General features: G+C 51.5%; 1 protein-coding gene across 2 annotated transcripts in view; it reads right to left on the bottom strand.

The window, feature by feature from the left end:
* Positions 1-577: 577 nt before the first annotated feature.
* TMEM120B (transmembrane protein 120B) overlaps positions 578-14291 on the bottom strand; it is a 39728-nt gene continuing 26014 nt past the window's right edge. Inside the window, exons 6-12 of one of the 2 annotated variants that reach the window (XM_025889606.2) lie at positions 12645-12734; positions 5755-5820; positions 5082-5143; positions 3283-3375; positions 1687-1751; positions 1246-1314; positions 578-732 (exon numbers count right to left, since the gene is read on the bottom strand). In XM_025889606.2, coding sequence (XP_025745391.1) covers positions 619-732; positions 1246-1314; positions 1687-1751; positions 3283-3375; positions 5082-5143; positions 5755-5820; positions 12645-12734 — 559 coding nt within the window. In that variant the 3' untranslated portion in view covers positions 578-618. The remainder of the gene's footprint in view (positions 733-1245; positions 1315-1686; positions 1752-3282; positions 3376-5081; positions 5144-5754; positions 5821-12644; positions 12735-14291) is intronic. The other variant, XM_025889607.2, reaches the window with a different exon arrangement.

The following is a 14291-nucleotide window of genomic DNA, read 5'->3' as shown; positions in this document are numbered from 1 at the left end:
TGTGCGCAGGTGGCGCACAGGCTGGAGACTCGGGGAGCGCAAAGAGCAGAAGGCACAGACAGACAGTGGTTCTCCGAGAACTTAAATAGCCCCACCGCGGAGCAGCGTGGAGAGCTTACAGCAGAAGCGGTGTGCCCCGAGGCGGGAGGCCCCACAGGCCGCCGAGGGGTATCCTTCCGCCCGCTGGGGATCACGAAGTAGCCGGTGGGCACCCCAGACCCCAACCTGAGGGGCTCCCTGAGGCTTTAGGCCCCCCCACCCCCACCCCAGGAAGACTGACCCAGGCTCAGCCGCAGCCAAGACGGCAGCGAGGGAAGACTGCAGGTTCTAGGGCAGTCGGGAGGAGCCCGTAGTAATACGTCATAAACAGGGAGGCTGGGGCAGGCGAACGCCGTGCAGACAGGCAGGGGTCACAGCGCCCTTGTCTGCCGGGGACCGGGGCCTTGCCCCCTCCCCGCCCTCCCCCAGCCCCGCGCTGGCCCCTGAGCCGGCTGCTGGCAGTAGCCACAGACACTGTGGGGAGAAATCGTGCCAGCTGGAACCCCCCCCCGGTCTTGAACCCCGGGGGGGGGGGGGGGGGGGGGGGGGGGGGGAGAGGGGACGCACGGGTCCCTTGGCTCACAGCTTCTTCCCCTTGTTTCTGTTCTTCTGAAGTTTCGCGTGCACGACTTTGAGTGTGGTCAGGAAATTGCCCAGGAAGAGGACAAGGAACGTGAGCGCCAACACGAACACCTGGGCAGGGGCGTGCGAGGGGACCGGCCGGGGCGGCAGGGGGAGGAGAGGAAAGGAAGGAAAGGTTGAGCCAGCTCGGATCAGCTCCCCGCCGAGATGCCCCCCTGCCCACCCCCGACCCCCACCCCGGGACCTCACAAGCGCCTTAGCACAAGCCACCAGCAAACTGCAGAGTTCCCACGGCAGAAAGCAGAGGTCTGGGCCAATTGCATGAAGGGTGTGAGTCCTCAGGGTCATGCAGGGCCCGGGAGGGCTGCTTCTCCTTTGGCACCCCCATAGCGTTCAATAGGGTTCTCAGACCACTTAGGGGCTCCCTGGCCTCCCAAATTCCCTCCCACAGTCTCCCAGGCCCCAGTAGCAGGGAGCTCTGGGCAACTGGGCCCCATGATGGGGAGTAAAGGGGTGGCTAAGAATTCTCTCCAAGCTGGCCCAGCTTTCCCCAGGACCACCACCCCCGCCGCCCGCACCACCGGCATATGCACACGCCTGCGTGCACACACACACACACCATACCTGCCATTCTCTGCATTCCTCATGGCTGGAGAGCTCAAACAACGTGACGGCATTGTAGAGCTGCCAGAACTGGAAAGAGGGGAGGAGGCAGGCACCACTCACCCCAACTGATTCCCCTGGAGACCCATGTGAGAAAGCCCCGGGAGTGGACCAGGCCCCCAGCTTCTGGTATCCACTGTCCTAAGACACTGAGAGCCCCCCAAAATGAAACTGGGGCACCCTAGGCCAGAGCAGCCTGAAGATCTGGGGTTCAGCATGCTGGTGCTATGGGCCACTTCCGGCTTCTGCCTTTGGCGTCCAGGGCCCAGGGACCGTCTCTGCCCCAGGACCCCGTGGGGCCCAGCTCAGGGATGGCTGGTGAATGAGGGAGAGGCCTGAAGACTTTTTGTTCCCAGGGGTCAGCCCAGAACAGGGGATCCCCACAAACTCCAGGGGACTCACATGGCCACAGAACAGGAAAGGCAGGAGGAAGGTGAGGCCCCGCCACATCCAGGACTGGAATCCTTCTGTGGAGAGAAGGAGGTCGCAAAGGGCCGGTGGGAGGGGGTTCAGGTGCCCCCACCACCCCACCAAGCGCCAACTGCCTGGCCATGCCAGTCCCCCGAGATTAGCCACATGGGGCAGGGGGGACAGCCCCCACCTATCATCAGTGGGTGAGCACTCAACTCTGAAGATCACCCAGAGAGCATGCACAACACCTGTCACGGGCCCTGACTGCTCTCACGCAAGTCACCACGACTTACAGGTCTTGACAACACTTAGAGAAAGCTGACATGCCAGGCACTGGTTTTTAATAATGTCTTTAATTTGCATGGAATTTTGCTTTTTATAATGGACTTTTGCACGTGTCACTTCAATTGAGTCTTGACAAAGTAGGGCCTACTTTGCAGAGTAATTCAGTAGAAATGACCATCTCAAAAGATGGCAGAATTTTATTAGTTTCCTGTGAAAGTTGAGACAAGAGCTCTCCAAGCTCTTCTGACTGGGCACTTGACCCATGAGTTAAAAAAAGTTAAGCACAGGGGTGCTTGGGTGGCTTAGTTGGTTAAGTGTCCGACTCCTTTTTTCGGCTCAGGTCATGATCTCAGGGTCTTGAGATTGAGCCCCAAGTCGGGCTCCAAGCTGAGCGTGCAGCCTGCTCAAGATTTTCTCTCTCCTCGGGGCACCTGGGTGGCTCAGTCATTAAGCGTCTGCCTTCGGCTCAGGTCATGATCCCAGGGTCCTGGGATCCAACCCCGCATCAAACCTGGCATCGGGCTCCCTGCTCGGCGGGAAGCCTGCTTCTCCCTCTCCCACCCCCCTGCTTGTGTTCCCTCTCTCTGTCTCTCTCTGTCAAGTAAATAAATAAAATCTTAAAAAAAAAAAGAAAAAAAAGATTTTCTCTCTCCCCCTCTGACCCTCCCCACCACATTCCCTTGCTCTCCCTCTAAAAATATATATATATGTATACATATATATAAATTAAAAATAGTTAAGCACACATTCCCAGTGTATATACATGTATGTGTCTATACATATTTATACGTGGCCAGATTTTTTTTAAGTACACTCCACGCCCAGCATAGAGCCCAACTCGGGGCTTGAACTCATGACCCTGAGATCAAGACCTGAGCTGAGATCAAGAGTCAGATGCTTAACAGATTGAGCCACCCCAGCGCCCCTATATGTAGGCATATTATACACATTAAGTTATACATGCACAACAACATGCATATATATTTATTCATATATAATTATGTGTATTATAAAACACAGACCAAAAAAAATAGACATTTAAAAAGGAGGAGACAGAAGCCAGCATCGAGGCCTGGCTCACAGCTGGCCTCAAACTTGTCGGCGGAAACAGAATCCACGATGAATTATGAAAAGCAACTTAGGTAGAAGCCTGAAACCCTGGCTTTGTGTGTGGTAGGTCTTGTTATGTTCTTACTGGCTCATGCTCCCAGTGTAGGAAGTTAGCAGTGAGGTCTGGGGGAGCAGGGAGGGGCCGGTACTTGTCCCCCACCCCATCTCCCCTCCCCAGGCTGGGTTACTCACCCACGGTGAGGTCCAGATGATTCCTCTCCCCCAGGGCACGAAGCCTGTAGAGGCAGCCCCTCTGGTAATAATATTGCAGGAACTGGACACAGCCTGCAGGGGGAGCACAGCGCCTAGCTCAGGGCCTGGAGGACCACCTCCGCGCAGACCCAGGGGTCTTCCAGGCCAAAGGGCAACCCTCTCTCACCCCAACACACGCACACACTCTTCAGCCTGAACCCACTTTATCCCTTATCCAGAATACGAGAGTAGGTTATCTGAAGACCCAACTAAGCACCAATGAGATTGGAAACTTCTAGAGCTGACGCTTGCTGGGATGGTGGCACCATGCCGGGAGCTGTGTGTAATGCCAAGACAGCAAGAGACACTTTCAAACAATGGGATACTTAGTAGTTACTAAAAATGAGGAGGTAGAATTCTGTGTATCGACAGAAAAATACCCATCATTATTGTTAAAAGAAAAATAAACAGATTGTAAGCAAAGCTATTTGTACAAAGTGATCCCATATTTATAGACTACATAATGCAGTATATATGTATATATGAATCAAACTGAAAGGACATAGATCTATTAAAAGTGATCACTCTTAAGGCTGAGATTATATATAATTTTCATTCTTGGCATTAGAGACTTGTTATTTGTTGGCAGGGTTTTATTTAAAAATTGTATTTTTTGAATCAGTATTATGCACACAAAATTCAAAGGGAACAAACAAGTACTTGGTAAAAAACAAAACTCTCTTTACAATACGGACTTCTGTGTATATGTTATACTGATTCTACTCTCTGTTTTTATCCTTTGGAGGAGACTGGGAGACTCCCCAAAAAGGTAAATGCTATCAAGAGTAGAACTTTGTATCTGTAGATTAGTTATGTTTAAAACGCCTACTTGCAAGTCTTGCTTGTTTGGGATATCAAAATGTATTTTGTGATGTACTAAGGATACTGGTCCTGAAGTCTACCAAATATTCTTATAGTGCATTTTAGCCTAATTCATTATCTGTATGAAGTTATAAAAGTAGCCGTAGACGACCAGGAATTATGTCATCTGTATTAAACCCAGATCTATTTCTGAGTATGTGGTTCATGCTGTTGTGAAAAATGTTTTACCTTTTACCTTTGTCAGTTTGTAATGAGAGGATTTCCTTTTACCCCTTTGTAGCTCAGAGAGCACCTGATGTATCATCTCAAACACAATAAACATGCTCCTGAAGGCAAAAAAAAAAAAAAACACCTCTCTCTGTCCCTACCCCCAACTATCCAAGCTCCCCCTTCTCAGAGGGAACCCCTAAGGCCAGTTCACTGTATATAAATCCAGAGCTATTATTTTTTTTTTAAGATTTTATTTTTAAGCAACTTCTACACCCAACATGGGGCTTGAACTTACAACCCCAAGATCAAGAGTCTCTCGCTCTACTGACTAAGCCAGCCAGGAGCCCCAATCCAGAGCTATTCTTAAATGAGAAAAAGAACATATGCTCTATTTCCATTTTGAGGTAGTGCCCCCAACACTACTCAGTTCCCAAAAGTCACCACTGGTCCCCAGCTGTGACATGGGAAAGAAAAGGCAATGATGGGGGCTCCTGGGAGTGGGGGCGATCAGGCCGCCCCTCCCCCAGGACTGGGCGGTGATCTGGGGGCAGACAGCTCTTTGCTGGATTTCTGGGACCCTCCCCTGCCCCAAGCTCCCTTCCACACTAGACACGCCCCTCACAGGGGGGAGGGATGACAGGGGCCTCCATCAGTGAAAGCCCAGGAAACCACACCCCCTCCCCTGAATCGAGGCAAGAGGCACTCACTCTGAAAAATGGAAAATGCTAAAAACTGATTACGAAACTTCTGATAAATTAGTCCGTTGGGCCTGCAGAGAAGTGGGGAAAAGTAAAAGTGAAATGTGCTGTGAAATCAAACATTCATCCCTGTCCCTCTCCGTTCCTGCCAAGAGAGAAGAAAAGCTTTTAATTAAAAAAAAAAAATTATTTAAGTAATCTCTACACCCAAAGTGGGGCTCAAACTCACGACCCCAAGATCAAAAGTTGCCAGCCAGGCACCCTGAGAAGAAAAGCTTTTAAAATGAAATGGAGGTCCCTGATTTCTGCCCTTCTTTAGCACCAGTGCCCCTGGGGCTGGACCAGTTACTTTCATTTCTTTAAGCCTGTTCTAGAAGCAGGGGGGCCTATATCATCATTCTGAAGCCTGAATTCTTGCTGATGCCCACTCTCTTCATCTGTCTCCTTTCGAGCCTCATCCCTGTACTCTTTCTGTCCATTGCTCTCTGTCACCTCTGTCCCAGCCGGTAGACCAATGGGACATCCCCAGAAACCTCCCAGCTGGCTTGGGGGGAATCCCTGCGGCCTGGCTGTAAGCTCACCCTTTTCTTCTTGGCCCAAAAGTCAGCCCAGGCCAGGAGCCTCGAGGGCACGCCCTCCCCACGGCCAGCTCCCCATTCACGGGACCCCATGAGACACTCACCAGGTCAGCATCACTCCAGAGAGGAACGTGGACACATAGTGGTGAGACACCCACCAGCCTTTAATTCTTGAAGAGAAGAGAAGGAAAGGGAGCTCAGGTGGGGAGGGAAACAGGCAGTTCTTGCTTCCCAGACTAAGTGTGCACGGGCCACTCTGTGGCCCCAAAACAGCCATGACATAGACCCAAGCCATGATTTCGCCCTTTCCTCTGCCCTCCAGAGACGCACAATCACACATAAACCACCCACAGATTAGCCATGAGGCCCAAGGAGGCATACGGGCTTCCAGGGGCTTCCTGCTACCCTAAAAGCACATCCCTCACCGCACCCCAACTTGAAGCCCTGTCACCCTGTCCTCGCCTTGAACCTGCCAAGCCCATCGCTACCTCAGGGCCTGTTATGGGCTGAATTGTGTGCGCTCCAAATTCCTATGCTGTAGTCCTAACCCCCTTAGGGCTAGTACCTTAGAATGTGACTGTATTTGGAGATAGGAACTTTAAAGAGATAAGTAAGGTTAAATGAGGTCATAAGAAAAAAGGCCCCATGAAGATACCGTGGCATCTGCAAGCCAAGGAGAGGTCTCAGGAGAAACCAGTGGGACTGGCACCTTGATTTAGGACTTCCAGCCTCCAGAACTGTGAGAAAATAGATTTCTATTGTTCCAGCCCCCCAGCCTGTGGTATTTTGTCACGGCAGCCCACGCAGACCAGCAGGGCCTTTGGACTTGCTGTTCTCTCTGCTCCAAGAACTTGGCCTGCCTGGTTCGTGGTCCAAATTCAAGTTTTGGACCAACTGTCACCTCCTCCAAAAGGCCTTCTCCGGCTACTTTATCTAAAACTGGCAGCGCCACTCTGAGTCACGCTACTGTTTTATTTTCTTCACGGTGCTTACCACTATCTGAAATTTCAGATTATTCATTTCTTCCCCTTCCTTTGTTCTCTGAACCCTCTTCCCTGCACACACGTAAACATCAGGAGAGCAGGGATCTTGTCTGTGTTCTTCATCTATGTTATCTGTGACACCTGGCTCAAAGCAGGTGCTCAATAAGTGTGTTGAATAAAACACAGCACGCACTCACATGCTCACCCAGAGCTGCAGCTACCTCCGTTAACCCACACAGACACAGAGAAATGCCAGACTGCCCACACAGCATCTCAGCATCCCAGACGCACTTGCTCCCTGGGAGCCCACACCCCCGGGCTCATCTGCTCCTCCATCTACAGCAGGCCCTTGCCCCGTGTCCAGTCCAGAAGCTGTGGGAACCCTGGGTTCAGAACCCGGTACTCCCCCAACTGAGGGCTGTCACTCCATTGCAGGGGAGGGAGCCTCGTTGTCACCCCCTCCTCAGTGTCAATGTCTCAGCCTCCGCTGAAAGCTGGACCCTCCAACCTTTACCCTTCAAAGTCCTTGAGTCTGTCTCTGGCCTCTGCTGGCCTTCTCCAGCCCCTGTCTCGGAGCTCAGTTACCTGAACACAATGTGGCAGCAATTTGCTTTGCCAAGTACAGCCTGGGAGCAGCGGGACTCCTTCCTCCCAATGACTGGGCAGTAGAAACTGGGTTCCCCAAACCCTCACCAGCGCTGGATTCCAAGTTTTAAAATTTCTGCCAGTCTTATTAGGTGAAAATTGGTGTGCTGTTGAGGTTTTAATTTGCATTGTCCTAAGTGGGTTCCAACTAGAATGCAGACATCACACAAGCAGAGACTGGATCTTCCTCATCTCTCCTCTTTGCAATCCCACAATAAATCTGGACATAAATTAGGGGTTCTGGCATGGCCTGTGCCTGCCTCAAGGGTTATGGTGAGGAACAAGGTTTTATGTGGCTCTTTATTCCTAGCACTTAACAGCACCTGGTAAACAGTAGGCACTCAATAAATGCTAAAATGATGTCCAGGAGGGGTGGCTGATGAAGCAGCAGCTGGTCTAGATGCCACCAGCATGGAGGGACAGGGTAAGACCTCCACCCCCCCTTCTCTGATCCCAGTCTCCCCTTCCCCATGTCTCTGGGTTGCCTGTCAATGTTTACACGGACCCCTGGCTCTAATGTTCTGACAGAAGAGGCAGTTAGCCCCATCCTCAGACCTTCAGCTTGAAGAGCACCCAAGAAACCTCTCTGCAGTCACCTCCCCCGAGTTCTCCGCAGAGCCACACACAAGCCTTGGGGGTTCGGCCAAAGCCCCCCTGAGAAATGCCCCCTCCCCACATGGGAGGCCAGAGCCAGTCGCAGGACCTGTGCAGCAAGCCTGGCTGAGCAGCTGCTTTTCACTTCACAGCTCATAGGGCCCAGGGCCCAGCTCTGACAGATGCCCCCAATAAGCACAGCTCAGTGGCACTAGGAAAGGCTAGAAATTGGTTCTTCCCTGGCATGGCGTTCTTGAGCCCCCTCATCCATCTGCACCCTGCAGGGTGCTGGGCTGGTTTTGCGCACATGTGTTTATGCAATCGTTTTACTGTAACTTAATTCAAGTATCATACAATTCCCCCATTTGAAGTATACACACCAGCGGCTTTTAGTATATTTGCAGAGTTGTACAACCATGACCACTATCAGTTTTAGGACATTTTTTATCACCCCAAAAGAAACTCAGACCCATTAGTGGTCACTCTTTGGGCCTCTTTTGCCACGGAAATAAAGCTTGCAGGGCCTATGGGCATTTTAATGAGCAGGCAGGAGAAACGCAATGAAGAGTGGTGCACACACAGCCAGTGTAGCGTGGCCTGGTATCTGGGAATCGTGCCGAGGATACCACGGCCCTTCTTTCAGGACACCTCGGCCACGTTTGCATGTGGGCACCACTCACAGGCACCAGCAACCACAGGCTGTCTCCGGCTTTGAGCTCCGGGTCACGTGGGCAGGTGGGGGAATGGCTTCCACACTGAGGCTCCCTCCCTCCTGGACAGCCCTACACGGCTTTATCCGAGCAAAGGCTCCTATAACAGCCAGTTGGAAGCAGGCACCCATGGGCTGGCTGGCCAGAAAAGCTAACTCGATCCCTGATTCATTATTTATTCTGGCCCAGAACTAACTGTAGAGGACATCTGCTGTTTTGCCTCTCTGTCAATCACCCCACCCCCGCTCCACCCCCCACATTCTGGTTGCACGCCAGGCCCTTCTTTGGGTGAACCACCTCATCATCCCCACACTCGGTCTGAGTGGCTAGGGGGAAGCGGAGTGATATAACTGGGCACGTGACTCGGAGCCAGCCTATCAGGGCTCTGCATCCCCCAGCCACACTGACTGGCTCAGGGATGAGCATGTGACCTCAGCCAAGCCAATCAGAAATCTGTCTCAAAATTAGAAAACCTGGATCTGCGAAGGCAAGCGCTCTTTCCTGTGAGACTGTCAATCTGGCCAGATCGTAGTCTAAGCAGCTGGAAGCCAGTGCTTCCAGGGGGTAAAAGATCAGGGAGGAGGGCTGTTGGCATTGTGTGAGCCCCCCCCCTTTTTAAAGATTTTATTTATTTGACAGAGAGACACAGCGAGAGAGGGAACACAAGCAGGGGGAGTGGGAGAGGGAGAAGCAGGCTTCCCGCGGAGCAGGCAGCCCGACAGCGGGGCTCGATCCCAGGACCCTGGGACCATGACCTGAGCCGAAGGCAGATGCCCCACACCTGAGCCACCCAGGTGCCCCTGTGTGAGCCCTTTTCACCTCCTTGAACCATCATTGATATACAGGCATACTTCAGAGATATTGTGGGTTCACTTTCAGGGCACTGCAATACAGCGAATGTCGCAATAAAGCAAGTCGAATGAAGTTTTTGGTTTTCCAGTGCTGCTAAAGTTACGTTTACACTCTACTGTAGTCTAGTAAGTATGAGATAGCAATTCTAGAAAAACAATGTACACACCTTAATTTAAAAATACATTGCTAAAAGGGGCGCCTGGGTGGCTCCGTCGTTAAGCCTGCTTCTCCCTCTCCCACTCCCCCTGCTTGTGTTCCCTCGCTCGCTATGTTTCTGTTAAATAAATAAAATCTTTAAAAATACATATATATAGTGCTAAAAAATGCTAACCATCATCTGAGCTTTCAGCAAACTGTAATCACTGATCATAGACCACCATAACAAATATAATAATGAAGAAGTTTGAAATACTGTAAGAATTACCAAAATGTGACAGAGACACAGAATGAGCACATGCTGTTGGGAAAATGGCGCCAATAGACCTGCTCGATAACGGTCGTCAGAGACCTTCAATTTGTAAAAAAACAAAACAAAACAAAACAAAAACACTATCTACGTAGTGCAGTTAGACAAGGTATGCCTTGTTCCCCCTTCATGTTTACTCCTATCAGGTAGTTTCCCTCATTTGCAGGATTTGCAAGGGAACTTGATTTGCTTATTGCACTTAGCTAATACGCTATAGCTCCCACTCATTCCAGAAGATAAAGCACCAAGCCTACCCCACCCATTCCAGACCCCAGCCCCCACCACATCCAAACCCCTGCCCCAGGCCAGAGCAGGGAGATAGGCGCAGGGGAACAGTGCCATTTCAACTTGAGATACCAGTTGAAGTGTTAGGCAAATGAGGCCTGGCTTTGGAACCCCACTTCTACCCCCTTGTGCCCCCTTCCCACTTTCCTGGTATGCCCCACACTTGCAGGGACCTCCACTCAGTCCTGTTCCCTTCCCTCTGGTAACCCACCACCACCACCCCCCCATCCACAGCTTGTCACACTAGATAAAGAGCTGACCAGAGTAACTCTTCAAGTGTTAGTGACTGTTAGAGATGTAGCATGCCTCTGAAGACTCTTAAAATGAGTCCATCAGAAGGATGAAACTGTAAGGCTGACAACAAGCCCATGGGAACAGAAGAGAGTTCATAACAAGGAGGCCTTGCCACTTACCCTGGCCCTGTTTCCCTACTACCTACCACCCTGGCTCCCCTCCAACGACACCCAAAAGCAGAAAGATACTATTCACTAAAATTAAGAAAGACTATGAATGTTATTTATTTGGTAAGATTTTCTACTTCAGTGTTTCCCAAAGCATGGGGTGCATTCCACCAAATTTTAGATGACACTTGAGTGTAACACTAGATGATACTGAACCACGTGGCGAGAGGTCATTGGTTCAGTTCTTTATTCTCCCGATTAAGTCCAGGAAAGAGTCTCTTTAATGCCTCTCAAGGTCCGCTAATCTCCCTTTTTACATACACGTAACACACAGAGATAGCAGGCCTCAGGCTCAGAGCCTCCCGGAAGCAAGAATAATTGACTTCAATACTTATACAAGGAAAACAAAAGGATATTTTTATACTACTTCCTCTTTCCTGCAACTGATGCTGGTTTTCCATGTATGGTGATGAAATAAAATTTCCTTTTACAATACACTAGTATTTATTTAAGTTAAAAAAAAAAGGAGAGGTTGATTTAAAATGTGAAAATTATCATCCAGATGATACATGGAAAAGGCAAAAATGGCGAGGCTGCGTCAAGAATGAGCGCCGTTTGAGAAACACTGATCTTTTCTAACGGGCTACATGCTACGGGGCTGCATACCTAAAAATCGCTGGGCCCCTGGTCCTTACCTCTGGGCTCTACCTTCAGGTTAAGGCCCGGCAGGGCAGGGATCTGCCATAAGAGACCACTGGGCAGAAAAGTGAAAAGGTGGCAAATTATTTAGGGGTTTGCAGATGCCCCCAATCTTAAATACACAGTTCATGACAGTTCCTTACTAGCGTCCAGGAAGGAGGAAGCAGGGAGGGGCTGGGAGGTTGTTACCTTTCGTTTCAGGGAAAAATAGGGACAAGCATGGTACACAGAGATGAAACAGCTACCCCAAAAAGGAAGTCAGACCTACGGAAAATGGGTCCCGCAGGTGGCAAATCGTGGTCTTAACTGGGCCCCAAGACTCTCAGCTCAGAGACAGGTGGCGTGGGAAGAATGACAAAATAGCGGGGCTCCTCGTATTTGCAGGCCCTCAGAGGTGGGGACCCCCAATTGTGTCTCCATTCACTCAGGAACGCGGAGGCACACGCCCCCAAGGGACTGTGAAATAGCCCAGAGAGGGGACTTCAGTTGCCCAGGGCCCCAGAGCCGCGCAGGAACAGTAGTGGGACCAGAACTCCGGAACCCTCACTCCCAGCCTGGCTGTCTTCCTCCTCAGCACTGCGGGAGTAACAAGGCAGGTTTGAACCAAGACCCTCACCATATGTCCACCGTCCTCCCCACCGTCCTCCCCACCATCCTCTCTTGTCACCAGAATCCATTCATCCCTCTGATGACAGTACCCCAATTTTCCTCTGGGGGACCCACCCACTGCCCTCCTGACACTCCGCCCCTAGGCTTCTAATGACAGCCTGTAAGGGCGGGCATGAGGCTCAAGCCCGACCAATCACAGCCGTGCATTCTCTGGCCAGTGATTGGTTCAGAGGCAGGCACATGATTCAGCAAGTACCAATGCAACCTGGTAAGACTCTTGGAGAACAGCAAGGTGCCATATTTTGCTGGGAATGCTAGAAATAAAGTCAGGCGCTCCCGGGTGCCTCTGCATGGAGCCTGAGAATGAAGACAGCACAGTAGAAGGCAGAGGTGAGGGGTGGAGAGAAAGTGGGTCCTGGTGCCATTGTCTAAGCACCTGGATTAAGCTTGACCTGAAGTCAGCCCCAACGGACCTGTTCCTTGATAGGAGAAAACAAATTTCCTGTTGTGTTAAACCTATTTGAGTTAGACTTTTTGGTAAGCAGGAGACTGACCACAGGAGGTGACACCGCAGCAGGAGACCCAGTTTTCCTCCTCCCTGGCTCTGAACAGTCAGGGATACCCCTCCCCCTCCACGGAGGAAGGGAATACAGGCTGAGGGTGACTGCAGCCCTCATCTGCATCCCCTTCCATGACAGATCTCCCTTTGGCTCCCCCAACGCCCCCGCACAAAGCTGGGCCCCCAATTACCTTGAGCCATTGCTGATGAGAATACTCTCCCGAATTGTCAGGGTGCAGTAATACCACACTAGCAGGAAGTTAAAAACTTCGTCCGTCACCCTGGTGGAAAGAAACAGCCCCGGGGAGGAGCGCACGCATGAGAACCAGGGACGGCGCTCCCACCCACAGGGCAATAAAAGAGCAAACATGGATGAGGGCCGCCCCCCGCAGGCTGCCTCTGGGAACACCGCTGATCCCTGGGAAGACAGAGGAAGCATGGCCGCCACTAGCCTGCCCCGTCCCCTCCTCACCTTTCTACCAGAATCCTGCTTGCCTTTAAGGGCTCTAGCCGAGGTTTCGCCCCCTTCCCTGAGCACTCGGCCTAAGACACCCTCTCTCCCTTCTAAATTCTTGTCTGATGTAACATTTTTGGTGGAAGGGCAACAGGAGGACCTGAAGCAGAAAACTGAGTATTTTAAACTGTCCACGGTGTCAAAGTGCAAATTCCCTCTGTCCCCTTAAAAGATCTATAAACTTTGTTGCACTTACAAAAAAATTCTTATGGCCCAAATTGTCTGTAAGCTGAATAAAGAGCTCCCGGCCTCCTCTACGGTCGCCGCGGCCCAGAGCCCGGCACAGAGGCCTTAAGACAGGACAGAGGGGCTGGAGCTGTTGCTGTACCCTGGTCAGAGCGGAAAGCTGGCGGGGTGTGACCTCGTCAGAGACCTCCCTGGCCTCCACTTTGCTGTCTCTGAGATTCGAAGGCTGACCCCCTACCTGAATATGGCTGGGTGAAGGATTCCGGGACAAGGCCTACGACAGACAGCCGCTCGGAAGCCTCTCCTGCCACTGACTCTAACGGAGGCTCTAGCTTCCCCCACAAAGGGAAGCGCCTCTGTACTTCCCAGCGCCATACAGATGCATTCGGCACTGTGCGGGGCGCTATCCGTCTGCACCGGGGAGGGAGAACACCCCATCTCCTCCGTCTCCATCTCTGAACTGGGACAACTATGGTAACCCTGGGAGGGAAATGTAAGGGTGCGACTCAAACAGTAAGAGCCAAAGTTAGAAGGTTGTCTTTTAAGCTATGTGACCCTGTTTTGTGGTCACAGATGACAGACTTTCAACCCCAAGCCCTCTCGAACCATCACCCTGGGAGGGCCAGGAACAGACTGGAAGCACAGGGCCTGAGTTCAAATCCCAGCTCTGACTCTTCCCAGCTGCGCGACCAGGGGAAGTCAGTGATTCTCCCACGTGATCACCTCCTGCACTGAAGTGGGGAGAGTGACGAGTGAGCACAGCTCCTGTGTAGGCTGCTGTGAGCATCTGCTGAGTTTAACACAGGAGGCATCTGGGGCATAGGAAGGGCTACCTGCATTCCCTGTTGTAATTTTGGGAAGTATCACAGAGTATCCAAAGCCTGAGATAGGAGTCTCAGACGCTTAGTTCTGAGGAAATCAAAGGCCTACTTGACTTGAATGGGGTGTTGGGGTGGGGACGGCCTCCCCAGGGCAGAGGGTCACTCAGACATCGACTTCTGAGCTCACCTCCAGATAGGAGGCAGGCCCAGTCGCGAGTCATGGTGACCAGGATGTTTTTCATTGGTCCTTTCCTACATCTTATCCGTAAAGAGGGGAATAAAAAGAAAGTTTTATGGCCCCAGCACTTTAGGGACAT

The sequence above is a fragment of the Callorhinus ursinus genome, unplaced genomic scaffold, assembly GCF_003265705.2.
Source record: "Callorhinus ursinus isolate GAN/ISIS: 27379988/994484 unplaced genomic scaffold, GSC_fseal_2.0 scaffold41, whole genome shotgun sequence".
Classification (NCBI taxonomy): domain Eukaryota; kingdom Metazoa; phylum Chordata; class Mammalia; order Carnivora; family Otariidae; genus Callorhinus; species Callorhinus ursinus.
Note: the sequence above shows the minus strand (reverse complement) of the source record. Positions and strands in the feature narration are given on the sequence as shown.